The sequence below is a fragment of the Eretmochelys imbricata genome, chromosome 5 (genome assembly GCF_965152235.1).
Source record: "Eretmochelys imbricata isolate rEreImb1 chromosome 5, rEreImb1.hap1, whole genome shotgun sequence".
NCBI classification, from domain to species: domain Eukaryota; kingdom Metazoa; phylum Chordata; order Testudines; family Cheloniidae; genus Eretmochelys; species Eretmochelys imbricata.
In genome coordinates this window covers 60026129-60053632 of record NC_135576.1, presented here as the reverse complement: position 1 = coordinate 60053632, position 27504 = coordinate 60026129, and the positions used below count along the sequence as shown (strand labels likewise).

The 27504-nt window shown below is 37.5% G+C and overlaps 1 protein-coding gene across 6 annotated transcripts in view; it reads left to right on the top strand.

The window, feature by feature from the left end:
- Positions 1 to 27504, top strand: part of ARB2A (ARB2 cotranscriptional regulator A) — a 363023-nt gene that overhangs the window by 26689 nt on the left and 308830 nt on the right. For 5 of the 6 annotated variants that reach the window (XM_077817192.1, XM_077817193.1, XM_077817189.1 and 2 more), the window contains exons 2-4: positions 4251 to 4374; positions 8497 to 8598; positions 12561 to 12661. In XM_077817192.1, coding sequence (XP_077673318.1) covers positions 4269 to 4374; positions 8497 to 8598; positions 12561 to 12661 — 309 coding nt within the window. In that variant the 5' untranslated portion in view covers positions 4251 to 4268. Of the gene's footprint in view, positions 1 to 4250; positions 4375 to 8496; positions 8599 to 12560; positions 12662 to 27504 lie in introns of those variants that run through there. The other variant, XM_077817195.1, reaches the window with a different exon arrangement.

Below are 27504 nucleotides of genomic sequence, written 5' to 3'. Positions count from 1 at the left end.
GATTTGTTTCAAATCTAACTCAATATTTAATGCAAAAAAAAAAGTGAAATTTGTGAATTTATACTTCAAGGAACCAACTAGTTAAAGAATGGTCCAGCCTTATTAGATATCAGTGGGACTTGAAACTCAAACCTAGAATAGACTGCAATTCCTGCATTTTCCTATAAGTAACCATTCAGACAGCTTTATAATTTTCCCACTATTCATTTGTGCACCAACAAATTCTAGTTGAATCAACATCTGTTTTTCAAAGAAAGGAAATCTAACCCTCTCTTCTAATTTCCCGCATTTGTCATTTAAACAAATATCAATGAAGGATTCAACAAAATGCTATGTTCAGCCAAAACAATACATAAAATACTGTGTGCTTGTTTTATTCTCATTCTAACACCAAGTCCTCCCTCCAGTGGTTGCTGTTACATTTTTTTTAACTTTTGTCAAAAAGAATTGGTAAATTTTATTTATATATATAATTTTTTGAAAGCAGAATTCAAAGCAGAGTTCTCTTTTGCTTCTAGGTTGGCAGGTAATCACCTGGGTTTTCTATTCTTTCCTCAGTGGTAGGCTCATCACCTAGTAGATGAACCCAGTCTGAACCTGTAGGAGCAAAGTACCCAGAGTTCTGTCTTTAACCTAACTTTTGCTTATGGCATTACCCTAGTGTTGGTTTTACATTGGTTTACCTGACTTATTTTTTAATTTAAAAAATTCACTCCATGTTCAAAGATGACAAATTTTATTTGTTTTCTGACTAGTAACAATTGTTCAGGGACTTGTCCACAACCTGTAATTGTGTAAACTAACTTGTCAAAATATGGTTACAAATTGTTGTTTTAAGTGTGGTCTGGGAGAACAAAGTACTAGGCATCACAAGCTGCAGTGTCTAATGTTGTTTCTTTGAAATGTGTTGTCACATTGATCAGGTGTTCTGGTTTCTAACACTTCTTAGATGTTAATTAAAATGATTTTTTTCCAAATGCCGTAATGGTATTTACATAGAGTGTGGTGTCACCATTGCTTTGCACATACAAATGCACATATTAATGAATGACAGGAACTTATATTCAATGAACTCACTTGGTAGTCTATTTGCAAGCGTTGGAAAAACAATGAGGCCCGATTTTTCTGATTGTTGATTTAGACATTTCCTCCTTTACATTATCTTGGTTGGGTAAGATATGTTCCAGGAAATTTAAAAATTTCTCTACTTAGTTTTATTATTATTTAAGCTTCTGTTATGAGTGCAGCATTATTTTTATCTAGTAAAAATGTAAGTTTGCTTGAACATGCAGATTTTGTTAGTCTTGTTTAGATTAATCATGTTGAAATGTGTCAGAATTGGAGAAGTCCAGAATCTGAGTTGGGGTCCTGGATAAAAGATGAAGTGAATTTGGGGAGCCTTAAGTTTAGAGGCACTGGAAGTGTGCCTCCATTGCACTGTAGTAGAGTTTGTGCAGTTTTCTTTGTTCTGACACATAAGAATGTTCTCCCACAGGTCATACTTGCTTAATGATTTACTGGACCTAATATCAGTTTTTATAATTTATGTACTCTTTAGCTGACAAACAATGGCCTTTGAAATTGTTGCATGTGATTTTTTCCCTTTAAACCAGAAGATATAACAAAACATGTTACCTAGATACTATTTTTTTCTCTAAGACCATGAGTGCATGTTATCCATATTACTCTAAATCTGCTAAAACAGAACATATGGCAGCTTTTATGCTATTTAAATAAAATTAACCCTCTTAACCTTCCAACATTGGTTTGCTTATTAAATATCCCTGTTAACTAGTTAGTTTCACAGTGACCTACCAAAACTGAAAGGAAATTATCTTGGGGTTCCTGCTTATAGATGTAAGTCTGAGGGAGTCAGGACTGTATTAGGCTTGATCCCATTAGTTTTTGGAGAGAAGATTAGCAAACCTATATTGGAAACTGTTCCAAATTGCTACAAAAATGTGGTTCATGCAAACACAGCCATGATAAGATGTATTGTGGAGAAGGATAAATCAAATGGATGGCAATGGAAATTTGTAACCAAGAATCCAAAAAGCTTAAGGGGAGAGGGGGAGGGAGGGAGGGGTTCAATGCTCCCACAGTCCTTTATTTAAAAAAAATCAAGCTGAGTTGCTATGTTGGTATTCTTCCTAATGTCAAATTCATGTGGACGGAAAAAGGTCACAGAGTCGAGTGTTTGAGGTCCTCGGCTGAAAATGGAAAAATATAATTATCTTTTGCTGCTAATGATCTCTCATGATAAATAAATCTAGGAATACGTGTGACTGTACACTTATTCTTTATAAATTCTTGATACTGTGTAAACAGGGCATACAAGAAATATTCCTGTGTTCTTTGTTTTGGAATGGTGACTTGATAAAGATTACACATGACATGTTGGTTATAGTTTTATTAATACATAGTGGATGTTCTGGATTGTAGAAAGCAAGAAGTTATGATAATTGATTTGTGTAGTTCACAGAACAAAATTGCAGAAAGAGATATTTTGAATATACTTTAAGTTCTAACCATTTCTTGTAAATCCTTATTTAAACAGTAGTGGTTATCAAGAGCTATGAAACGTATCCAATTCACATCAGTAAAAACCTTCTGCCACTTTATTCTCTGTAACCTAACTCCCATCAGAAAATTAATGTCAAATAAACCATGTCAAGTGCACATATTAATGTATTTTTTCACACAACGCCCAGTCAACCTGTGGAACTCCTGGCCGGAGTATGTTGTAAAGGCCAAGACTATAATAGGGTTCAAAAAAGACCTAGATAAGTTCATGGAGGATAGGTCCGTCAACGGCTATTAGCCCGGATGAATAGGGATGGTGTTCCTAGTCTCTGTTTGCCAGAAGCTGGGAATGGATGACAGGGGATGGATCACTTGCTGATTACCTGTTCTATTCATTTCCTCTGGGGCACCTGGCATTGGCCACTGTCAGAAGACAGGATACTAGGCTAGATGGACCTTTTGGTCTGACCCAGTATGGCCATTTTTATGTTCTAATATGTATCAAATATATTGAACTACTTGTTGGCTGCATTTTTTAATAGTGTTTACCTTTGGTCATGGAGACTTATAATTCTGAGTTTTTATTACAAAAACTAAATTGGGAATTTATTATAATCTTGATTTAGGTATACCAGCTGTGCCACAACAAGGAAAACAACTTGGAGGTAAAAATGTAATAGAATGAGTAAGAGCAATAGACCGTTCCAAGAGTAACAGCAGTTTGTGTTGTCACTGCTTAGGTTACAACTACATTGTGATGAGTGATGTACTAAGCAGCTTTCTAAATCTTCATGGGGATACTCAGAAAAATTAATCTGATTTAACTAAGGGTGTGAATTCAAGTGGATTAGTTAAACCACATTAAACTCCTATGTGAACATGTCTATTCCAAATTAAAATGTCCTTAATTTGGTTTATCTTAGTTCACATTGGAATTCACTGAAGTCAGGCCATTTAAATTATAAGAGCATCTACATCGGGGCTTAATGAGGTTTAACTAATCCACTTTAAATTCACACTTTTAGTTAATTTGGATTAATTTTTCTGAGTGTTGCTGTGTCTTAAACTAGATTGCTGTAATGTAACTCTAGTCACTGTATGTAAATGTAGCAAAACTTAATCCTATGTAGGTATAGTAAGGACAATAAATGGTAACTGCAGTTTTAATGTGGGAATAATCTAATTGGATTGGGGGTTGCTGTTTGTCGTTTATGCTTTTAGTTTATATCTTCCATTTCTTACATTGATCTCCAATAATTACAAACCATATGTAATTTGGAAGAGCAACAGGTTCACACTTCTAACCCCCTGCTGGAATAGCTATAACGGAACATCAGTTAGATTCTAATGAACTAATCTTTACCATTACCACTATGAAATGGAATTCTTCACTAGGCATCGCAAGGGGGCTTATATAGGCACCACACTATTTTTCTTAATTTTTTATGAGGTAGTTAAATTTTTAAGTATGCTGTTTCTGTTGGTGGATTAATAATGGCATTGGTGATTTCTCAAGGCAAGGCTAAAAGTCAACTTTGACTTTATCTTTTGAATAGTATATCAAATGTGTTAAATTTCTTTCCAGCAGAAAACTTTTATTTTTGAAGTCATTTATCTATTTATAAATTTACCAGTTTATATTTGAATGGTATGCATAATAACGTGATATCTAGTTAAGCAGAAATCAATGAACTGGCTAGTTCCTAACTTTGATTATTGATTTTTAGCTCATCCTGTGAAGATTGATGTCCTTTTCCTTCATCACTTTAATTTTGTTGACAATTTGGATAAACATGGCGCAGCTCCAGCAGGGAGGCCCAGATGAAAAAGAAAAAACTACTGCACTAAAAGGTATAAACTTCTTTGGTTTCTTTTTATATTTATATGTATGTATAGATATAAATTATTTCAGAGACATTTATTTAAAATTAAGGAAAGGGAAATAGAAATAGAATTCCTTTGTTGTAGCTGTGGTTTAGGATCCTGCGACTTACCAAAATGGATTAGATTGGTGGTCCAATATCCTGTCTCTAACAGTGTCCAGTATCAGTTGTTTCAGAGGAAGGCACAAGAAAACTGAACTTCGTGGTCAGTAGTGGAATAACCTGTTTATAAGTTTGTTTGCAGAAATTATCCTTCAAGAAGACAATTCATGTAATGTAGTGTTCTTATTTTTCAGGAGCCATTGGGGAGGAATATTATGTCAACTTTATGCTACTGATGTTTTATTGCTGAATAGCTATTTACAGTATTAAAAACCTCTTTCAGTACACAGTGTTATGAAATATATTTATAAGGCACTGATCCAAGTGAACCAGCTGTACAATTATAGAGTCGTGTGTATTTCAACAAAATAAATAGAAGTAGGAATAGGATCTAAATGGTTTAATGGATAAAATACTTTTTGTTCAGGGCTAATTAACTGTAGTCCTCTTCTAGATAGTATTTTTCAAGTCTGGCAGTATCTAGGGTAGTTTAGTCCCACAACTCATCTGACAAAAAGGATGGATTTCTGGAGATTTGACATAATTTCTGTTGCACTGGGGGTAAGCTCACATTGCAAGTGCTTGCATTATACCATTATTATCTAAATTCTCCTCTACAAAGGAAACAAAAGTACATTTTGAAACACCAATATTAAAATTGGATGTCTACAAATGCATTGGCAGAAATTTACCTTTTATGAAATGATTATTCTAGAGTAGACACTTCTGTTATAAGCTTGAGCTTTTGAGATCTTTCAGTATAACTAAGTTCTCTTGCTGTTGCTCAGTATAAAGGTGCATTTTTGGGGAAAGGTTTGGTGAAATTCCATCTTGTCATTTATCAGAGATGATAGTATTTTTGACAGTTAAAAAATGTACAGGTAATTATTTTCTCCAATCAGAAAACTAAAGCTTGTCTTCAAACTTATCATTGACTTAATCTTAATTAAAGAAATGTGTCTTGGAATATTCCAAATAATGAAGTTATCAGTGTTAGAAAGTTGTATACTTCGCATGGTTTAGTGAATAGATAGTCTAAGACTTAATATCTCCTGCTGGTCATCAAACTTAATCTCTAGTGAACCAACATGGTTCCAGAGTCAAGGTCCTCTGCCTAGAATGATTAACCAGAGCTCCCAAAGGCTGTCATCTAAGGACAGTTAACAGTAGTACCTCAGCTAATCTTAGCTATGTCAAGGGTATCTAGGAAGAGAGTAATCATCTAGGTAGCAAGAACCCAGGCCAAGTGGGGTTTTGTAGATTACTACTGTGAGTTGCACTTGCCACCAATAAGAAGCTAGTCCTGAATATGGAACAATGTAATGTGCTCCATGTGTCCACACTGTTAAGAACTGTGCTGTGCTTTTCTGCACTTACTGAAATATCTGTGTAGGCTACTTGGAGGGTAGCTCCAAGTAGAGCAAATTACAGAAATGTGAGAACTGTCATGGAGATCAATTCTGAGATAAATGGACACAACTTCCTAATAGGAAGTTAACTAGTACGATTAACTCAAAAAAATTTAATCGCGATTAAAAAAATGAATCACAATTTATCGCACTGTTAAACAATAGAATACCAATTGAAATTAAATATTTTTGGATGTTTTTCTACATTTTTGAATATCTTGATTTCTGTTATAACACAGAATGCAAAGTGTACAGTGCTCACTTAGTATTATTTTATTACAAATATTTGCACTGTAAAAATGATAAACAAAATAAATAGTATTTTTCAGTTCACACCATACAAGTACTGTAGAGCAATCTCTTTATTGTGAAACTGTAACTTACAAATGTCGATTTTTTTGTTACATAACTGCCTCAAAAACAAAACAATGTAAAACTTTAGAGCCTACAAGTCCACTCAGTCCTACTTATTGTTCAGCCAATCGCTAAGACAAACAAGTTTGCTTACATTGTGGGAGATAGTGCTGCCTGCTTCTTTTTACAATGTCCATGAGAACAGGCATTTGCATGACACTTTTATAGCCAGTGTTGCAAGGTAGTTACATGCCAGATATTTTAAACATTCGTATGCCCCTTCATGCTTTGGCCACCATTCCAGAGGACATGCTTCCATGCTGATGATGCTCGTTTTTTTTTTTTTAAAAAGTTAATTAAATTTGTGACTGAACTCCTTAGGAAGAGAATTGTCTCCTGCTCTGTTTTACCTGCGTTCTGCCATATATTTCATGTTACAGCAGTCTCGGATGATGATCCAGCACATCTTTTTTTTTAAGAACACTTTCATAGCAGATTTGACAAAATGCAAAGAAAGTACCAATGTGAGATTTCTAAAAATAGCTACAGCACTCGACTCTAGGGTTAAGAGTAAAGTGTTATCCAAAATCTCAGAGGGACGAGGTGTGAAGCATGGTTTCAGAAGTCTTAAAAGAGCAACACTCAGATATGGAAACTGTAGAACCCGAACCACCTAAAAAGAAAATCAACCCTCTGCTGGTGGCATCTGACTCAGATGATGAAAATGAACATGTGTTAGTCCACTGAGCTTTGGATCATTATCGAGCAGAACCCACCATCAGCATGGATGCATGTTCTTTGGAATGGTGGTTGAAGCCTGAAGGGACATATGAATCTTTAGCGCATCTGACACGTAAATATATTACAACGCTGGCTACAACAGTGTCATGCGAACGTCTTCTCTCACTTTCATGTGAGCTGGGAAGTGGGCAGCATTATCGTCTGCCAATTGTAACCAAACTTGTTTGTCTGAGTGATTGGCTAAAGTAGGACTGAGTGGCTGTGTAGGCTCTAAAGTTTTATATTGTTTTATTTTTGAATGCAGTTATTTTTTGTACATAATTCTTCATTTGTAAGTTCAACTTTCAGGATAAAGAGATTGCACTATCGTACTTCTATTAGGTGAATTGAAAAATACTATTTTGTTTTTTTTTCAGTGCAAATATTTGTAATAAATATAAAGTGAGTACTGTACACGTCGTATTCTGAGTTGTAATTGAAATCAATATATTTGAAAATGTAGAAAATATATAAAAAATGGTATTCTATTATTTAACAGCACAGTTAATCATCTGATTGTGATTAATTTTTTTCATCGTGTGATTAATCCTGATTAATTTTTTTCATCGCTTGACAGCGCTACTTCCGAGCCAACTACAGTTGGCTCTCTTGGACACTGCTGCAACCTGGTGCTGTAAAAGCAGAGAAGGATTTTTAAAAAACAAAACTAAAACCATCCTTTTTTGACAAAGGACCTCTTCTACTTCCTCTCCAACCTTTCCGCCGTATAAGAAGCAGAAAGAACTCATGCCAAATTTTTCAGACACTTTACTTCACTAACCAATATAATCTTCCACCTCAGCTGAGCTAAAATAAACTCCCTTGAGTCTGCATTACCCAGATCTGGGATAGAAGAGAGATAGAGATGAGTTGTTGGCATGCTGTTACCCAAAACATCTCCCAGTCTTCTCTAGTGGTCTTACAGTTACTCAGGGCTCTTTTTCACTACCAGGGAGATCGACGCTGTTGCAAATGATGCAGCAGGTGTCAATTTAGCAGGTCTAGTGAAGACCCTCTAAATCGGTGACAGAGCGCTCTCTGGTACTCCAGCTCCCTGAGAAGAGTAAGGTAAGTCAACTGGCGAGCGTCTTCCATTGATGCAGTGCAGTGAAGATACCTTGGTAAGTCAACCTAAGCTATGTCGACTCCAGCTATGTTATTCATGTAGCTGGAGTAGTGTAACTTAAGTTGACTTACCCCGGTAGTGAAGATAAACCTCAGATACCACAATCTAGGTAGACAGGCATTGAACCTTGTGGAACCCCACAAGATGTCCTTTGGGAGTGGATAAAAAATTGTCCACCGTTACTGAGTGGGATCTCTCAGAAAGAGAGGACTAGACATAGTTAATTATACCCATCCTAACAAAGCATTAAATAAAACATTTTTGTCAGATATGCTTGTTAAAATAAACCAGGCATACTACGCTGTGTTTTCCTTTTTAGATTTATTGTCCAGAATAGACTTGGATGAACTGATGAAAAAAGATGAGCCACCACTTGAGTTTCCCGATACTCTTGAAGGATTTGAGTATGCCTTTAATGAAAGTAAGTAGAATGTGCTTTGTGGAGATTCTACTTAGAAATTGTATAATATTAATAGATTGTTAGAAAATGGATTATACCTTGTAAAACCTTGCTAGAATTTCATAGTTTTTTGTTAAAAAATATAATTTTATCCTTAAATATAACTGTTACGCTGTTTGGAGTGGTCGTGACCATGAGTGCCTACCTCAGAGCGGACTGTCAAAAACAGGGCAAACACCTCAAACTGGTGGTGTGTCCTATAATTAGATTTTACTAAGACAGTAACAAATATGAATTCCTGGATCACTATAACAGTCTTACCATGGAATCACAGATAGACAGAGTCTAACTGGACTCAGACAAACTGGACTTAGTGATAAATAGTCACTTACACCAAAAAACACACCACATTCAGGTTGTTTCCAGTCATTTATCCCAGATCAGTTGGTACCCTAGATCTTGCACCAAAGCCACAACGTGTAGCCAATCCTGTAATAAACTATGTGATATTTTATTAACTAGGAAAAAGAAATGACACAGTTATTTACAGGTTAAAGCAAGCAAACAAATACACACAAGTGAGTTACTATCTAAATCCTAAGAGTGACATAGTTGTTTGATCAAAGTATCTTTCAGGGAGACTCAGGAGCCAACCCCGGGGATCTCTGGCTTCAGTTTAGAATCTCTGGCCATTCAGAGTTCAGGGATTTTTATTTCTTTCCCCCAGAGCTCAAGATGATGGGACAAGTTCACATGCACGTCCCCTCTTCATGGGTGTGGGGGGAGCAATAAACAAAGTAATTTCCACAATGGTGGTTCTGGTATCTATGGGCCTTATTCTGTTGAGCAGGAGATAACACCTCCTGTGGCAAACTAGTATTTCACATTTGGTAATGTTTCTCTCCTCACTGTCCGGGTTTACCATTTCAGAGCAAACACTTTTACATTTGCAGACCATACATTTAAATATTACCTGATAACATGGGATATAGATATTATAAGTGAGATTAATGCATGCAGCAACATACAAGAATTTCATAGGCTAAACACTAAATACAGTCTTATAAGACTAATACCTATTTTGAGCAAAACCAACATACAGGTGACCTGATCTGGTTTCTGGCTATGATGTTGTCAGTTCTTAGCTAATGCCTGCAGATTGGGCAAGAGGTGGCATCTGGCCTACCAGCATCACAATAATGCTTTTGGAAATCTAGCTAAGTAATTTCAAATTTTGTAGATTTGTCAAACAGTTCTTGGTCCAACACGTTGTTCCATCATTTAGATTTGTACATGATATACCTATGTAGATTGTTCCAACTTCCTTTCTTTCAATATGAAATATTTGATACAAAAATTCTAAAAATTATTTCTAAAGGTATTTATTTTTAACGTTTAAAATTAAATCAGTTTCCTTGCCACTAGTAATATTTTACTTAGACTCAATTTACTCGTTGATGGAGAAAACTATTATTAATAATTTAGATAGCAATTTATGCATTTGAGTTAAACTTGAAAATTCCATGTCTGCTGATGGGAATATAGTTCTTCAGAAGGGAATGCTCTGGGATAACAGGATAAATCTCTGAATTAATAATGGGACGCTGTCTTTTACTATAGGTCACAAGTGTGAATCTAGGCTACGTTAGGAGAGACCACAAGTTACCACCATCTGTTTGGTGATGTATGTTAAATAAGTTGGTGGCTTTTATAATTGTCTAATATCTACATTATAAAATCCATCATCACAGTTGGTACCCATATTATCAATCTCAGATGAGAAATGGAGGCTAAAGAAATATCAGATTCCCAGAAGGGGTCCCTACAAAACTGTTTGAAACCTGTAGTAGGGCAGACTGGGAAGTTTACACTCCTATTGCCATGCAGTGCCTGTTCTGTGAATAGAGAACTTTAGTTTCTAATGCTGTCGATTTTACACCTTCCACTTTTAAGGGAGTGGGGGGGGAAAGCTTTCCTTTAAATGATAGTCATTTATGCAACACTTAGCTTTTTAATATCCTGATGGCTTTCAAAGGAAGGTACTTAGAGACTAAAAGTGTCATGAAAGTGATGCTCTTTCTTTGATGGGAGGGGTTAACACTGTCACTTTTCAGTTTTTTTTTTTTTTAAGATACGTACAGCCTCTACTATTGTCTGTCTGCTCTACTGACTTCAGAGTTAATGGTGCACATGTGGTTTCTAAAAGGAGAGGGGCTGAAATCTGAGTGGGGAGGGATGATTTAGAATTATATTATTAAAAGTTCCTTCACTAATGTAATAGCCTGAGTGACTTCCTTAGGGAGTAACAAACACTACAGCATATGCTTCTGGTTAAGGTATTGCCAGAGAGGGATATGTTTTGCTCTGATATTTATAATTTTTATGTCATCTGTATGTTTCTATTTATGAAGAAGTAAGTAAGTTGTTTTATTTTCTGCTTTGTAGAATTTGAGAAGATGGGAGTTTCCAAACATTTTAGGAATATTTGAAAATAAACTACAGTTCTTACTAGATATTTGCTATGATTCCTTAGGGAGAGAGGAACTTCATCAGTAACCTGCTTTAAAACAAGCTATACTGAATAGTAACTAGCTAAGAAGGAACAACTGAGCCTAGAAATTTAAAATATGTAGAAGTCTTAGAGTATGGTGATTCCATGAAGAGTGGGATTTTGGGACCTGAGATATTGGATATGAACTTGGGAAGGAACATTTCCCTGGAGGTTAGTAATCGGAAAAATATACTGAAACTGAGGTAATGGCAGGGCTGAGAGAGTCAAACCTCTTCTATTATTAAATGAGCAGGTTTATAGGCAGGTACACTGAAGACAACAGAAAGCTCTCATATGTTTTGTTTGCAGCTTCAGGAGTTTTCAAAACTAATCTTACTCCTTTTAAATAACATTTTCACGCACAGAATTCTTTATCAAAGCTTAGAATTCACAAGGAGATATCAGCTGAGTTAATGTCTTTGTCTTCACGTTGCAGAGGAGGAAAAATCCTGCTAATAAACCATGCTTCTGTCATTCAGATATTTCAACATTTTACGATAAATGTTTAAATATTGTTGCTTTTAATCACTTCTCTTGTTAAACGCAACTTTGTGACCATAACATTTTATGTTTTTTATTTTGGCTAATAAGTTGAAATATAACTGGTAAAATATCTGATATACTTCTCCCTACCCCAGTCTACTTCTTTGTGGGTTGCCATTTTATTCCTCAGTCATCTCCATCTAATCCCTTCCTTCATCTGTAGCTGAATGTGCTACTTCAGCTATGAAGCTAAGAGACTGTAATGTTGCTCTACAAAAAAAATTGCTGTGGTGTGCACATACTACTTGGACGTGCTGCATCATTTTTCTACTATTAGCTCATGGTGCAAGAGTCCCAAGGTGTGTCCTGAACTAAGGTCCCCCTCTTGATTGCATTGGGGTGCTGAAGCATTTGACTTGTAACTGAAACTATGTTTTGGCGATTAAGAGCTTAATTTTCAAAAACTCTTTTCCTTTTTGCATTGCAATGTGCCACTCATAGTTTTTTTACACGTGCAATTTAATTGAGTACAAATGAGTAATAGTTGGTATATAGTTACCTGGTCGGTTGGTACAAATCAGATTGTTTGCTATTCAGCTGCTAATTCTTCATTTTGCTGCATACTTTTAGGGACTCAAATATTAGTTGTATAACAAGTTGTCAGGCTGAAATTTGGGCCTGAAGCTCAGTATGTCACCTTTTATGCTCCACTTGATTCAGAGGTGAATATGAGCTAGAAGTGAATGTGATGGTGGTCTTGCTGCGGTCCATTTGGTTTAAGTGCCCTACATTGTAATAAGGGAGGGAGAAAGAATAATGTGGTATATGAATGAAAGTGGTTCTGCTTTCAGATGAACATTGTCTTTTGCTTTCCATTGTGAATTGTTACCTCTGCTTTTAAAACTCTTAAAATGTATATTTAAAGCTAATATTATTGTTTCTTTTATAGAGGGGCAATTAAGGCATATAAAAACTGGGGAGCCATTTGTTTTTAACTACCGTGAAGATTTGCATAGATGGAACCAAAAGCGCTACGAAGCTCTTGGAGAGGTATATGCTGTGTGTGTGTGTGTGTGTGTGTGTGTACACTGTGTGCTGTAGTTTTCCTCTGTGTACTAAAATATAGATAGAAATGAAATTATTTTAATTACCAATTGTTTTTTAAAAAAAAAGTTCTGCATTTTAATGCTCTAACAATAATTTAAATTATTTACTGTATAATTTATAATGTTGCAGTTTAAGTCCTGGCCTACATCCTTGGACCCTCTTTTGTGTTTAAAGTAGAATATAGTTTGGACCGTACAAACAGAAAAGAGACAAGGTGGGTGAAAGTCTTTCTTTCACCAACAGAAGTTGGCCCAATAAAAGATATGTCAGCCACCTTGTGTCTCTAATATCTGGGACCAACACAGCTACAATAACACTGCAAACAAACAGAAAAGAGTATTTTTCATATTGTATGATAGCATTTTTTAAAAGATACATAATTTCTCTAAGTTTCCTCTCCACCAGCCAGAGCACAGGTACTAAACTTCTGTGACTCCATTTTCCATATGGAAGAGATGTACTAGCTGAATCTGCTGATTTCTCTTGTTGTCTTCAGCTGGTGGAAAGAGCGATCAGGCTTGTTAAAATAAATGTTTGGATTTGACCATTTTTGTTTTGGCAAATGGTTTTTTCACATCTTTTACTTTGTTAGGATTCGTTAGTTTGGAATAGGATGCTTCAATGTTGTTTTCTTTCCTTTTGCTTACTGAAGTATTCTTTAGAGATGTGATGAATTTGCTCTGTCTAATACCTCTTTCAGTTGTGCGAGAAAGTGGCCTTCCAGTTTGTGTGTCGTGCTACTTATGCATGGGAAGCTGTAGCATTGAGTTGACATGAAAGGATACTTCTGGCCACAGGGGCTGTAAGAACATGCATGTCTGGGTCTGTACTGCTCTGCCCCGCTTGTTTCTGCCCAATAGCAGAGACCAGTTTGAGCACAGTGACCTGTCAGTATGTTGGTCCTGCTGTAGTCAGTGGCTTTCCCTGAAGAGGAATTCTTTGATGCACAAATTGGTGCTGTTTTCTCAGAGACTGTCTTTTGTTGTCCATTCTTGGGAGGGACCATGGCACTATCAACAAAAAAAACTGTGATCATCCTTTGCCTCTGCTCCTCATTCATTGGCTGTTTTGCCTGGCTGTGGGATCAGGCCCATTTTTTGAAATGCTTTGCTCTCCATTTCCTCTTTCTGTATACTTAACTCAGATTACCGAGGGATGTATTTGATTGTGAACATGTTTAGAAAACATTTTGTCTTTTTGAAATTTCCTTTCTGTTCAAGTGTAACCACGTTAAAATATTAAACACAACAGCCCAAAACCGACTGTGCCAAGATAAATAGTATAAATTATCTTGAACAGGTTTCTGTGACTGCATAATGAGAAATGTACTTAAATTTATCAGTTTTTTAAAAATTCTCTGCTGCTTGTGATGATGCCAAGGGTACATTTATTAAGACTGAACATACATATAATCATGGGGTGTTTTCTAGTTATAACAGGATTTTTGTATATTATGAGAAATTCTGTAGACATTGACTAAGTGGGCTCAAGCAAAGGGTAGAGAGCACAAGTCACAAAAGTGATTGTTTGCTCCTGTACCTGATTGATTGGATAGCATAGACAATACTCCACTTCCTCTAACTGAGCCCTGGTAGAATGAATGGCGTGTGATCTGAGGAGCTAAACACAGTCAAAGTAGAGATTGCTTAGTGTAGCAGTTGGGACAAGTCTAGGGACTGTGCAGAAAGGAAGGATGCCGTTCCTATAGAAACTGAGGAATGGAGAGGAAGGGGAGGAGGATACAGGAGTTAAAAAGGAGATGTGTGTGTACACACACACACACACACGCACACACACACACACCCCCCCCCCCCCCCCCTAAAATATACATAGTATTTATTTTATGTAACATAAAACATAAATAGTGCACCATCGTGCAAGAAAAAACACATAATTTATATGGCAGAGAAATATAAATTATAGAAAACCTAAATCAGAAAATTTCTATGAGATTACCTAAATAATATGTATTAAAAGTTTTGTTACACTTACCACAGAAAGTTTTGTCTCACCACAGAAGTCAGGGGTCATGTGCAGAGTTTAGGTTCAATTTATTATAGAGTTGTTAGAACCTTTAGTGTGCAGGTACAGGGTTAATATTTTTGCAAATGCAAATATTTAGAATTATGAGTATGATTAATCATAATTAAAATAGGATATTTTTCTCCAGATCTCTTTTAAGTTAAAGAACAGCTTTGTCTCAGCAGCATTAAAAATAAGCTTTTACCTGCTACTAATTTTCTCCATAGTTGCAAAGACGAGCATTGTTTATTTGAACTACTAAGAGAATGGAGCTGTTTACGTAGTATAAATGAAAGTGTAGACAAATGGTTGAGGACCTGTAATGAGGAAGGGAGCATTAAGCAGTTTGCATTTGGAAGGACAGAAGCTTAAATTAACCAAATTCTGATGATAGGTTGCATGTGCACCTGAAGGCATTTGTGGCCCAGTCCAGCAACCCTTACTCGGGTAAATAAGCTGCTGGATCAGCTTCCAAATAAAATCTGCATGTGGGCAGTAGAAATTCTTTTCCAACTACAGTTATGAATTCGTTATCACTAAACATTTCAGATGCAGTCTGACTAGGTAGCCCTTATTACAACAAACTAAATATGCACTGTTCAGCATGGCAAAATGATGCTTGCATTCCTTTGTCACCTATGTGCCTAGTTTGTTGTGGTGTGTTTTTTTTTTTTAAATGGTGGGAACACCTCCCTTTACTGAGATAGCATAAAGTAAATCAAGAGTGGTGGAATATTTTTCTGAATTTAGTTAATATGTCAAGAATATGCCATGAATCTACAAAGAATGTAGAATTTTTCATCATGATATGGAAGAATGTTCATCACTTATGCATAGCATAGCCTTGAGTGAAAAACATAATCAATCCTTTGAAGTGTTAAAATCATCCTTGTATTACATAATCATATGATTCAATCCCATATCTTTTAAATTGTGTCTTGATTTTAATTTTGCATTCTAGTGGACCTGCTGCTGCTTCTACTGTGTTTCTATTTAGTTGTGTTGGCTTAAGGATATGAGGCAAAGCTGAGGGCCATCAGCTCTTCAACCAGTCATGAACTGCAAGAAAATGCCAACCACACTGATTATCCATGCTTAAATAAAAGTTATTTAAAAAAAATCTGTTAAAAATAACACTATTGGTTGCAAAGTCAAGCACTTAAAATTTAGGAAATGCCAGAATCATTCACATTCTTTTCCCTGGCCCAATTACTATTCATTTTCTTTCATAGTGGCAGTTCATTGTCATCATAAACTATGAATAGACATTGGTCTAGGGAAAGAGCATGTGAATGGCATATAACCTGGAAGTTAATGCACTCACGTAGGATGGGGAGACCCAAGTTGAAGTCTCTACTTCACTGACTGTTTTATTTATAAAATTTGGAACAGCTTCAACAAGAAAGATTCTGGAGCGAGCCCCTCAGTATATCCCATAACCCAGTGGCTAGGACACTCTCTGGCTATGTGGAAGACCTATATTCAAATCCCTTCTGCACATCCGGCAGATGGGGGAATTGAAACCACATCTCCCACATTCCAGGTGAGTGCCCTAACCACTGGGCTGAAAGTTATAAGGAGGAGGCAGTGGAACCGGCACCATTCCCACCTCCTCTTCCTCAGGCCATTTTGTGAATGGAATCTCAGTCCTGGGCGGGGAGGGAACTCTGCTCTCTGAGTTTGTGTCAAAATTGTGATTGGTTTTGTAGGACTGAAAAATGGATTTTCAGCAAATAAACTATTGTAGGAAAAATCCTATTCAGCCCCTGGAGCCCCAGGATGAGCATGCTCTATGGATGGAGCATGTGCAAGTCAGTTGGCAGAATTTGTGAGGGGATGGAGATTGTTCTGTGCAAAGAATTAAGTTGCCAAGCTCCAACAAGTCTCTAATTAGTATATGTTGAACTACATTTTTTTTTTCCCCCCCAGAGGCTCAAAACTTAGCTAAATTTGGGTGAATTTTCACAGGGACAGTAAAAGCGCATCCCTGGCACAAAAGCAATCCCTTGCCAAATTTCAAGTCCCGGCCAAAAGACATGGTGGTGCTAGAGTTTCTCAATGAGACAGTTTTCTGAATTTTTTTAACATGTGCACAACAATGTGTTTTTTCCATTCTCAGATATGACTGAACTGTTTTAGTTGAAATGTAAATTCATTCTAAGGCAGACACGTAACATGGCTAATTTCATCCCAAATGGCTAAAGTTTGACAAAATTATAAGTAACTGAAAATGGAGTGTTATGGAAAGTGGAGGGCAACCTTAACTATAGGCTCTATTCCCTGCACCAGCCCAATAATATATTTCTTTGCAATTGGATTCCTTTTTTCTCCCTCTTTTCTGCCCCTGAAATAAAAAGGCTTGTTTTCAAACAAATGGCTTTAATAATAGATAGGGAGTGAGAGGTGCAGAGGGGGGAAAAAACCCTCTAAATAATCAGCAGGTGTTTAACTTTTAATAGTCTGTTTACCGTGAACTTTGTTTTTTGGTGAGTAAAAAAGGTGGAGAGACAATTAGTCATTTTTTGGTCTAATAGCTATTCAAAGAATGAAGACCACTAAAGAAAAGATGCATTTATGTTTAAATTTAAGTCTTAGCTGGGTGCAGTATTCATTTGCATATGTTAAATCCACTTCTGAAAATCTGATGTTTGGAAAGACTTTTACTTGAAGAGATTATGTCAGACGTGCATCAGTGAATTCTTCTAGTCTGTAGGCAGCAATTGGCGGAAGGTTCATCATAGTGACATGACAGTACGCAGGGTTCAGAGAGAGTTTCATAATTATTGTTAGCACGTTTCTTGAAAGAAGTGATGAGAGTCTCATAAAACCCAGATGGGAGTATGTTACATTGTTGATAAATGTGTTTTTACATTTTAAAATTGAAAAACAGTGAAAAACAGAAAAGATACAGTAAGGCAGATGGTTGTTTATATAACTACTGGCAAGTTGCTGTGATTTGAAGAATGTTAGTTACAGTTAAAAAACGGGGGGGAGGAGTGTGTGTGTGTGTGTGTGGGGGGGGTGTTTCAATGGGTTAGTCATGAGTTTCTTAAAATAAAACCTTCAGAAACTTTATCTCAATCAGAATCAGTTCCACTCTCGCCATCCTAAGTCTTGCATCCTAGGCTGACATTGAGTATGTCAGCACTTAGCAGACTTTTGCACATACCATTTTCATGCAGTTGGAAGACTTGAGGATAAAAATCAAGTGTGAAATCTTCAACTGTTTAATAGCATGGTCATGATAGATTTGAGTACCATGTAATTTCTTTCATAGTTTTTTTTTTCTTTTTAGGTTTTTCTCTTTTGAAATAACTTCTATCTAAATATAGTTTTACCTCGGCTTTTTATTGCTTCTAATAAAAAAGCAGATATTAATTGCACAGCAAAGTTTTATTTGCCATATTCATTGTTCACATTGCCTTACAATGAATAGAACATCTAATACCAGAAACATCAGTGTACACAGAGGAGAAAAAAGAAGTGAGGATATAAAGTCTGTCCACTATTTGTGGGAGAAAAGGTGAACAAAAGCTGCTTTTCTATTAGATAGATGGAAAGTAGAAAAATTTTAAAAGAGCAGTTCTTAAACAGAACACAAATCAACATAGTGTGGTGGTGAAAACACACTGATTTCATCTTCACTAGATGGTTCCATTTCAATGATTCCATTTGATTGTGTGTGTGTGTGTGTGTGTGTGTGTTTAGTGTCCTTTTTCCATCAAGAATCATCAGAAGCTTTTGTGTAGAGGACACCTCCCACTGCAGAAAAATGTCATATTACTTTACCTGGAGTTTTCTAGAAACAGGATAGATGTGGAGAACCCCTTCATCAATAAAATATTTTAAAATCCATTTATATTTATTATTCTCCTCCTTTGTTGAGTTGCAGAACTCAGGGAAAATTAGTGAAATGTTGTTTACATTTTTAATTCCTTTACTAGATTTTCTCCTGGTTCCTAGAATCAATAAAATTAACCAATGCAGTACCTTTAGCTGCAGACTTCTTTTTTCAGTTTTCTGGGAATATCTTGAGATTTACAGTAACCTTTGATGTTCCAGATACAACAGAATAGGAATTTTGTTTTATACATCTACCAGCTGTGCAGAGTCTTTCCTATGGGGATCTTGATATTAGCTCTTCCTTCGTTCAGGCATGTTGTTCTATATGCTGATCTGCCCACTGGAGGATTGCCTTTCTGTTTTAGCAGTCTAATTTACTGTTTAATGTTAATGGTGGCGAGTTTAAGTAGCAGAGTTTATAGTTTATTATCAAGAACCTGGAACTTGCTTTGTACAGTGGATCGTATTCCTGTACATTTCACAATTTGTTCACGGCTGAGGAATTTACAGTAGAATTCATTCCTTGATTTAGAATTATGCATCAGAATCTTAACTTTTCATTTAAAAAGAGAGACAATTCTATTACTTTTTGTTGTGCAGATAATCTTCCAAAAGTAAATCATTGTACTGTTGTGTTCCTGAATCAGCAATCTGCCTGATGCAGTTTTCAGAAGTGGGAACTGCTCCATTCATATCAGTGGGGTGTTAACACACAAACTCAGTGACAATTAAATGTAAACATCAGCTACTTCAGTGCTGTCACTGAAGCAGAAATACCCAGTTAATGTACTTGCTGTTGTTGGATATGGGGAACAGGAGCAGGTGGACACTGTCACAGGTTGGTTAGGTCGAAAACAAAGTTCAAGCCCTCCTACCTCCACCCAAAGGATTTTTTAAGTTCCCTTACTGTCCATCCATAAGTGGGAGGGAAAGTAGAAAAGCCTCTCTTCCCTGGGGCCAAAAGCATCAATTGCTTCCTGCTTGCCAAAACTCCAAACTTACCTGTCTAGAAGCCAAAAGCTTTAGCTTGTTTTAACCTAGTTGCCAAAACCTCCAGCTTTCCTCTGACAACTTCTGCAGTGCAGTTACACATTGTCAGTATGAACTTCTCAGGCACATGGTAAAATAAAATGTGTTGTTTATTTTGATAAATTCAGTGGAAACTGCTGATAACATTATTGATTTTTACATTTAATTTAATTAACTGATGCTGCCATAGAATGTCCAGTCTGCCTTTCTAACGAGGGCCTTTGTAACAGTATTTAGGTTCAGCCACAGTTTATGGAAGTCTTGATTATATCTTTATCTCTGGTCTGATTTAAAACTTCCAGCAGTTTTCGAAGGGAGAAAAGCTGAGGTCTGGTCTTTATTACAGACCTATATCAGTACAACTACATTGTTCAGGGATGTGAAAAGTCTACACCTCTGAGTGACCTCTACTACCTCTGAGTAGTTATACTGACCTACTCCTCCCCCTGTTATACCAATAAAATAAAAACCAGCAGGACCTTATTAAAGGGGAAAAGGCAAAATACGAAATACCACATTTATTGTGAATACAGAAAGAATCATAGTAAGCAGTTAAGTTATAGTTGTAACATTCCATTCAATCTCATATTTATTCATTCACACACACACACAGACACACACACACGTTCTGCAAGGTTGTTATAATTACCAGCCTTAGAGTTGCTCATGCCAAGCCACTGGCCAGGTGGCCTGGACATGAGGAGGGAGCAGGGCCTCGTCAGATGCACATCTGGTGCTCCTGGAAGTTGGTTTGCAGAATCAGACCCCAAAGTTCTTACTTTCCAGAGTCCATTTTTATGGGAATTTCTTCCTATGTCAGTCTCTGGGAATTGCTTCATCATGCTGTTGCTGAATCAATCAGCAGATGTCACATTCCTGACGGCTCCGTGCTGCCAGATGTTATCTTGTTCTTTGGTTCTCCCATTCTTGAGGCTGTTGGGTGGATTCCAGTCTGCCCTCCGGGGGTCCTCTGGTTATTTCCACTTGACGCCTTCTTCAGCCGATGGACACTGGATTCTTAGACTGGCACCTCCCTGATCATTCAGTTATTATCCACAGCAAGCATCCATCCATAGATATCCTCTATTTCTATTTTAATCACAATTGTTAACAAAGCAAGATGAATAGAACAAAAGGGCGGGGAGTCTCTGGGTGCTGTTTCTATTGTTACAGAGTATTGCATTGAGTCTCTCTCTGTGTGAGTAGTTGTTGTTACAAAGAATTGCTTTGAGAACAGACTCTGTCTTAGAATGTACTAACACAATTAGCAGCTTGCAAGTTTCACACATAGAGGGAGAGAAACAGTACCAAAACCAAGAGACCTCTTAATTAGTAATACACTGGAATTTAAACTATGGGGAATCAAACTCATTTGTGATTTTAATACAGAACTTCTTTAATATGATCCAACACCCCCACCCCTGGCACCATGTAGACAGGGCTATGTCAGCAGGAGATCTCCTGCCGACACAGCTACCATCTCGTGGGGAGGTGGATTAACTACACCGACAGGAGAGCTCTCTACCGTTGGCATAGAGTGTCTTCATTAAAGCACTGCAGCATGCAGCTGGATCGGTGCAGTTGCGTTGATGCAGCATTTTAAGGGCAGATGTGCCCTGAGAAAATGAGTTCTCTGGCTGCTGTAAAATGGGACAGAAGCTTAATTTTTGTACTCCCCCATGTTTTAACCTCTTCCTGCTCAGGAAATTCAAGCAGTTCAAACCACTAATTTCAGCTCCCTCCCATTTCTCTGTCTCTGCCATTTCAGCAGTGGTGGGCTTAGTCTGGGCTGGCTAGGGGAAACACATCCCTTGGACTCTTCTGCAGCACCTCCCTTGCTGTGTGCCCCTCATCTGTGTGAGCTGTGTGTGTGGGGTGAGGGCGGGGGAGTGCCTCTCCTCTTGTGCGGTGGCTCATTGGCTGGTGTGGCGGGTTCGGTCACAGAGATATCCTTGGGACTGTTGCCTGGTGTGCTGAAATTACCTCTGAGCCTGTTTTCCTTGCCAGCTTGGGACTCCAGAACCCTGCCTTGTTGAGCCACACACGCTAGCCTGCTGCAGCTCAGAGTCTGGGCCACGCCCCCAAAGCTGCAGACTTTAAACAAAAACAGCTTAGCAAGTTACCGCTCCAGCACCCAGTTCCCAATGGGATCCAAACCCAAAATAAATCCGTTTGACTCTTTATAAAGCTTATACAGGATAAACTCGTAAATTGTCCGCCCTCTATAACACTGATAGAGAGATATGCACAGCTGTTGCTCCCCAGGCATTAATCACTTACTCTGGGTTAATTAATAAACAAAAGTGATTTTATTAAGTATAAAAAGTAGGATTTAAGTGGTTTCAAGTAATAACAGACAGAACAAAGTAAGACACCAAGCAAAATAAAGCAAAAACACTCAAGTCTAAGCCTAACACATTAAGAAACTGATTACAGGTAAATATCTCACCCTTAGAGATGTTCCAGTAAGCTTCTGTCACAGACTAGATGCCTTCTGGGCCCAATCCTTTCCCCTGGTACAGTCCTTGTTAGTTCCAGCAGACATCTCAGGTGGTATGCAGGGGCTTTCTCATGACTGGTTGCCTTTGTCCTGTTCCCCACCCCCTTTTATAGCTTTGGCACAAAGCGGGAATCTTTTGCGTCTCTGAGTCCCCACCCCTCCTTCTAAAAGTATGAGATTTAAGATGGATTCCAGTATAGTGACATGGTCACATATCCTGTGAGACCCCAGCCTCCATTCTTCCTGGACTGGCCCACACATACACAGGAAGGTTTGCAAGTAAACAGAGCCATTTATAGTTCATTGATTCTGAAGCACCCTTAATGGCTTCCACTTAATATGTTTACATCAGTAATACAAGTTTATATCTTATTCTCCTAAATTCGGACGTAGAAATAATACATGCAAATAGGATGAACACACTCAGTAGATTATAAACTTTGTAATGATACCTTACAAGAGACCTTTTGCATAAAGCATATTCCAGTTATTTACATTCATAACCATATTTTCATAAAGCATATGGAGTCCGACGTCACAGCTGGTTGTTAAAGTGCTGTAGAAGCCAATTGCTCCTGCAAATCCATGTAAGCTACTATATGATCTGTTGTTGTTGTTGTTGTTTCCACCAATGTTACCTCCTCTCCTTTTTAGTTTAGTGTTAGAACTGGGTTTCTGGTTATGCTGTTAGTAATAAGAGTGTTGTAATAATCTTTTGGGGAAAGAATTTTTCCCCTCATCACTGAATCAGCCATGGGGAGGTTTGGGAACTTTTGCTTTCCTCACAGCAACCTGGAGGTCTGGTAGGTAGGGTACCTTTTATGTTAGTGGTGTAACGTTTGATTGTGGGTCTGTCTTACATCAACAAAGAAATGAAAACATTTTTAAAAATAAGTAAATGTCATAGTAAAAACAGAAAAGTTGGCACAGAAACTCAGGGAAGGTATAATTCCTAATATTTCTTTTAAGCTTCTATTTTTGAAAATTGACTGAATTTCAATTTGGAGTCCCTTCAGTTTCTACTGTGGTTTACAGCAGCACATATGGCTAGTCACTTCACTCTTTTATTCCAGAACAGTGACATATTTTTCTTTGAGACAAAGTTTGACACTTCTAGAAACTTGTTAGCTGGTCATAGTCAACACCAAGGGAATCTAAGGTTGGTCACAAAGACCTTGTAGGTTTTTTAAAGTGTTAAACCTTCTCTACACTAGTGTTGGAAGAAGTTTCTTAAAATGTGTTAGCTAGACACATTTATAAAGTTGGTATTTTCCTTGTCTAGACATGCCCTTCATGTCCCAGTCATTGACCTAATAAACTGTAATACTGGTGGCTAAAGCAAAGAGGGCAAATTTTGAATGTGAAAAGGTGAGAGTGCTGAGTTCAAGGAGTCTCCTTCCAACTGGAGTTCTTGCCAGTAATGTCTTTTCACATTAGCCCCTAATTCCAGCCCCCACTTGCTGAAGGAAGGCCTCCCCTACCCCCCCACTGGGACCCGTTCTATCCAGACAGCTTCTGTCATTGTTGTCATTTTTAGAATGGAGATGTTGAGCCTGTCATTCCCAGCTCCTGTGACCTCATCTTGCCTCTGGTTTTGATTGGATAGATTGAGGGAGGGAATTTTGCAATGGGTTTTGTTTTGCAAGGGCTTTGGGTTATTGGAAGGCGGATGGTTTAAGTCCAGAAACTGAGTAAATGAATACTGGATAGATCAGTGGTTTGATACTATGATGATGGTTGTTAGAGAAAAACCTAAGACTGGATGTTGTTCCTGGAAACAGAGAACAGAACTAAAAGGTTAGTAGAAAACCTCTAAGTGGGTACCACTTACATTAGTTCTTGGACCCATAATATAGTATTTAATATTTTAGCATAACACAATTGGCGAATGCCACCAATTACATAGCAACCACGTGGGAGAACTGACCTAAACTGCAGAATGACTCTAAAAAGTTACTAGAGTGGGCTTCCTACAAAGAGATAAGATTTAATATTAATATGTGTATAGCGTACTTAGCTGTCTCCCAATTTTATATTTTTCTCTATCTGGTAGAAGCAAATCTATTTTTTAAAAAAAAGTAGCTGTAATGGTAGAAAATTAAATATCAATTCACAGGTCAACAAAGAAAATGCTGGGCTTGTTGATGCTGACCTGAATGCATATATGAGATTAATAATATGTAATGCTGGTGCACTACATAGCCTTGATATGACAACATTTTGAATGCTATGTGTAGTTCTGGTTGCAACAGTTTAGAGCAGTGGTTCTCAAAGCCGGTCCGCCGCTTGTTCAGGGAAAGCCCCAGTGCACTGGACCGGTTTGTTTACCTGCCACGTCTGCAGGTTCGGCCGATCGCGGCTCTGACTGGCTGCGGTTTGCTGCACCAGGCAATGGGGGCTGCGGGAAGGGCGTGGGCCAAGGGACATGCTGGCCGCCCTTCCCGCAGCCCCCATTGCCTGGTGCAGCGAACCGCAGCCAGTCAGAGCCGCGATAGGCCGAACCTGCAGACGTGGCAGGTAAACAAACCGGTCCAGTGCACCGGGGCTTTCCCTGAACAAGTGGCGGACCGGCTTTGAGAACCACTGATTTAGAGGATGAAAAACAAAGAAAATACGAAGTGCAGTAAAAGTAAGATAAAGATTGTAGTCCAAGACTTTCACCTTTGTATAGACTAGGAAAAAGAGACTTGTGCAACATATTCTTAAGCTACACCTACCTTGTTTCTGGATGTGGGTCCACGCATATGGTTGTGCCAGAACCCACTTGCCATCCATATCTAAACCCCAGAAACATAGGTTTCAAGACATGTCTGGGGAAAGAATTTTTAGTAGACCTGAGGGGTGTGGATATGAGTGTGCCTCGGGTGGTGGCATGGCCTCACACCCATGACAGTGTGTAGTGAGGACGGGGCTAAAGGGCGTGTTCTGTGTCCTGAGTTCAGGAGTCCTCCAGCTCCCCAAGAAGAGTAAGGTAAGCCGACGGGAGAGCATATCCCGTTGACACAGCTCAGTGAAGACACCGGGGTAAGTCGACCTAAGCTATGTCGACTCCAGCTATGTTATTCAAGTAACTGGAGTAGCGTAACTTAGGTCAACGTATACAAGTAGTGAAAACAAGCTCTAAAAGAGGAGATGATTTTAAAACACAAACAAAAATTAAGCCAACAGGTGTCAGCAAAGACCATGGAACAAATATCAGATCAAATCACATTAACAGCATATGCTGCACTCCTTACAAATCCCTGTTTTGTTTTTTAAATTTCTCTCAAAAGATCTTGAGATCCTATTTGTGATCAGTCAACTCAGAATCTAGAATATCACATCTATGAGTTGTTTGAATTGAATTACTTTCAATAGAAAAAGCAAGAAATCCCTTAGAGGTAATGTCAATTCCATCCGAATGAATTGTCCAGCCACACTATAATCCAAGTGAGGTCTTTTGTGGATTTTAAAAACGCTATTGATTTTTTTTTTTTAACTTGCAGTGAACAGAGCCTTTAGAAAGACCATTCAGCTTTTAGGTTTTTTTGTTGTGTTGTTTTTTGTCACCAGTGCTGAGGTAAGCCTGTGTCCAAGAGCAGTATGTCAAAATGTTCCTTTGCATCTTTCATTGTTACTTATTGGCAGGTTTGTCACTTAAGGGTCAAAATAAAGCTCATTCAACCAAAGCTATGGCAGCAACAGTAGCAAGCCCTGAGTCAATCCTACCACATGAGATTTGCCTCAGGGCAGTCAGTTGGAATTCATTGTGCATTTTTCACTGAACGTTGTTGACCTAATACTGCAAATTGAAAATTTGTGGGCTGATTTCTATATGTTAAAAAAGCTGTTTGTTCAGTTATTTATTTTAAGTGCTTATTCTCAGTTAGGACACACATCTTGTTAAACAATAAATCCATAACTTGGATGGGTTTTTCTGTTAGTGGGTTTTATACTTGTTTATTTTCAAACTTTAGAGATAAAACACCTAACCTGCGTATTCTGCCTTGAATTCTCTGTAGTTGTGAAAGTTAAACCTGAGGTTGAACTTGAATTCCCGAAAATAGTGTCCTTCATAGATCCATTAATGATCCATTTACTTAAGAGTTAAATTACTCTAGAGCTATAAGTTACTAAGTCAAGGCAGAACTGACAGTTGGAAACCTTTGAGAAGCCTGGAGAGAGGGAAAACTATTCTCTTTCTGTGCATGTACAGAGTCAGCTAGCAGAATATGCTACTATCAGAAAAGTCCACTTATAGGTAAATGGTAATGATTTCATATATATGTGGAATTATCAGCCAAGACAATATTGTTGGGCAGGTACAAGTATTTTTTTATTATGTGATGGTCTCACAGTATGAGAATGTGTATTTGATCATTCAAGTTTAATAGTTTGAATGCTTTCTCTAACAGAAAAAAAATCTTAAATTTTCATTTAGTTCAACTCAAAGCATAGTAAATCATGTTTGAATTTTTAAAGATAGAAATATTCAATTCAATATTTTGAACAGTACTTTCTTGAGAGCATTTATTTTAATTGTAATTTCCCTCCTTTTTTTAAACACTGCATGTTTGTTTGTTTAGGAGATTAAATTTGCATTACAGTTTATGAGCCATAAGTAGGCTTGGAAGGATTAATTTTTTATCGCTAAATGTTGATAAACGTTGATTTCACCAGACACATACAAACTGATATAAATACATTTCTATCCATAATAATTGAAATGTACAGATAGGCAAAATAAGAAAAATGCTGCTTGAGAATTTATTAGTTTGATTTTTGGATATTTGCGTTGTATATTTTGTCATATGATGCTGACAATTTTGTTTTAACAGTTATAAATCTTTAACTTTTTAATATCAACATATATTGTAATTAAGTATTTATTTAATGACTCCCCCCATAATTTTGCAAACTGAAAATTTTAATTGATAGAATTTGAAAAAAAAAGCCTAAAAATAAATATTGATGCTATTTGTCAAATATACAAAAACAAAAATCAATTTCTGCCAAACCTAGCAGAAGTAAAGTGTTGTTACCCAAGTTATATATGGAAATGTAGAGAAGTAAAGTAAGAATAACAATCTGGAAAATACCATAGGTATGAATGATTTGCTAGGTTTTCTTTCTAATCTTATGTATCTATTATTTGCCCAACTCGTTAGAGCAGTGGTGGGCAACCTGCGGCCCATCAGGGTAATCCTCTGGCAGGCTACGAGACCATGTTTGCATTGACCGTCTGCAGGCATGGCCACCCGCAGCTCCCAGTGGCTGCGGTTTGCCTTTCCTGGCCAATGGGAGCCATACGACGTGGTGGCCATCATGTCTCTGCACCCCACACTCCTCCCCACAACTCCCATTGGCCGGGTACGGTGAACCGCGGCCACTGGGAGCTGCAGGCTACCATGCC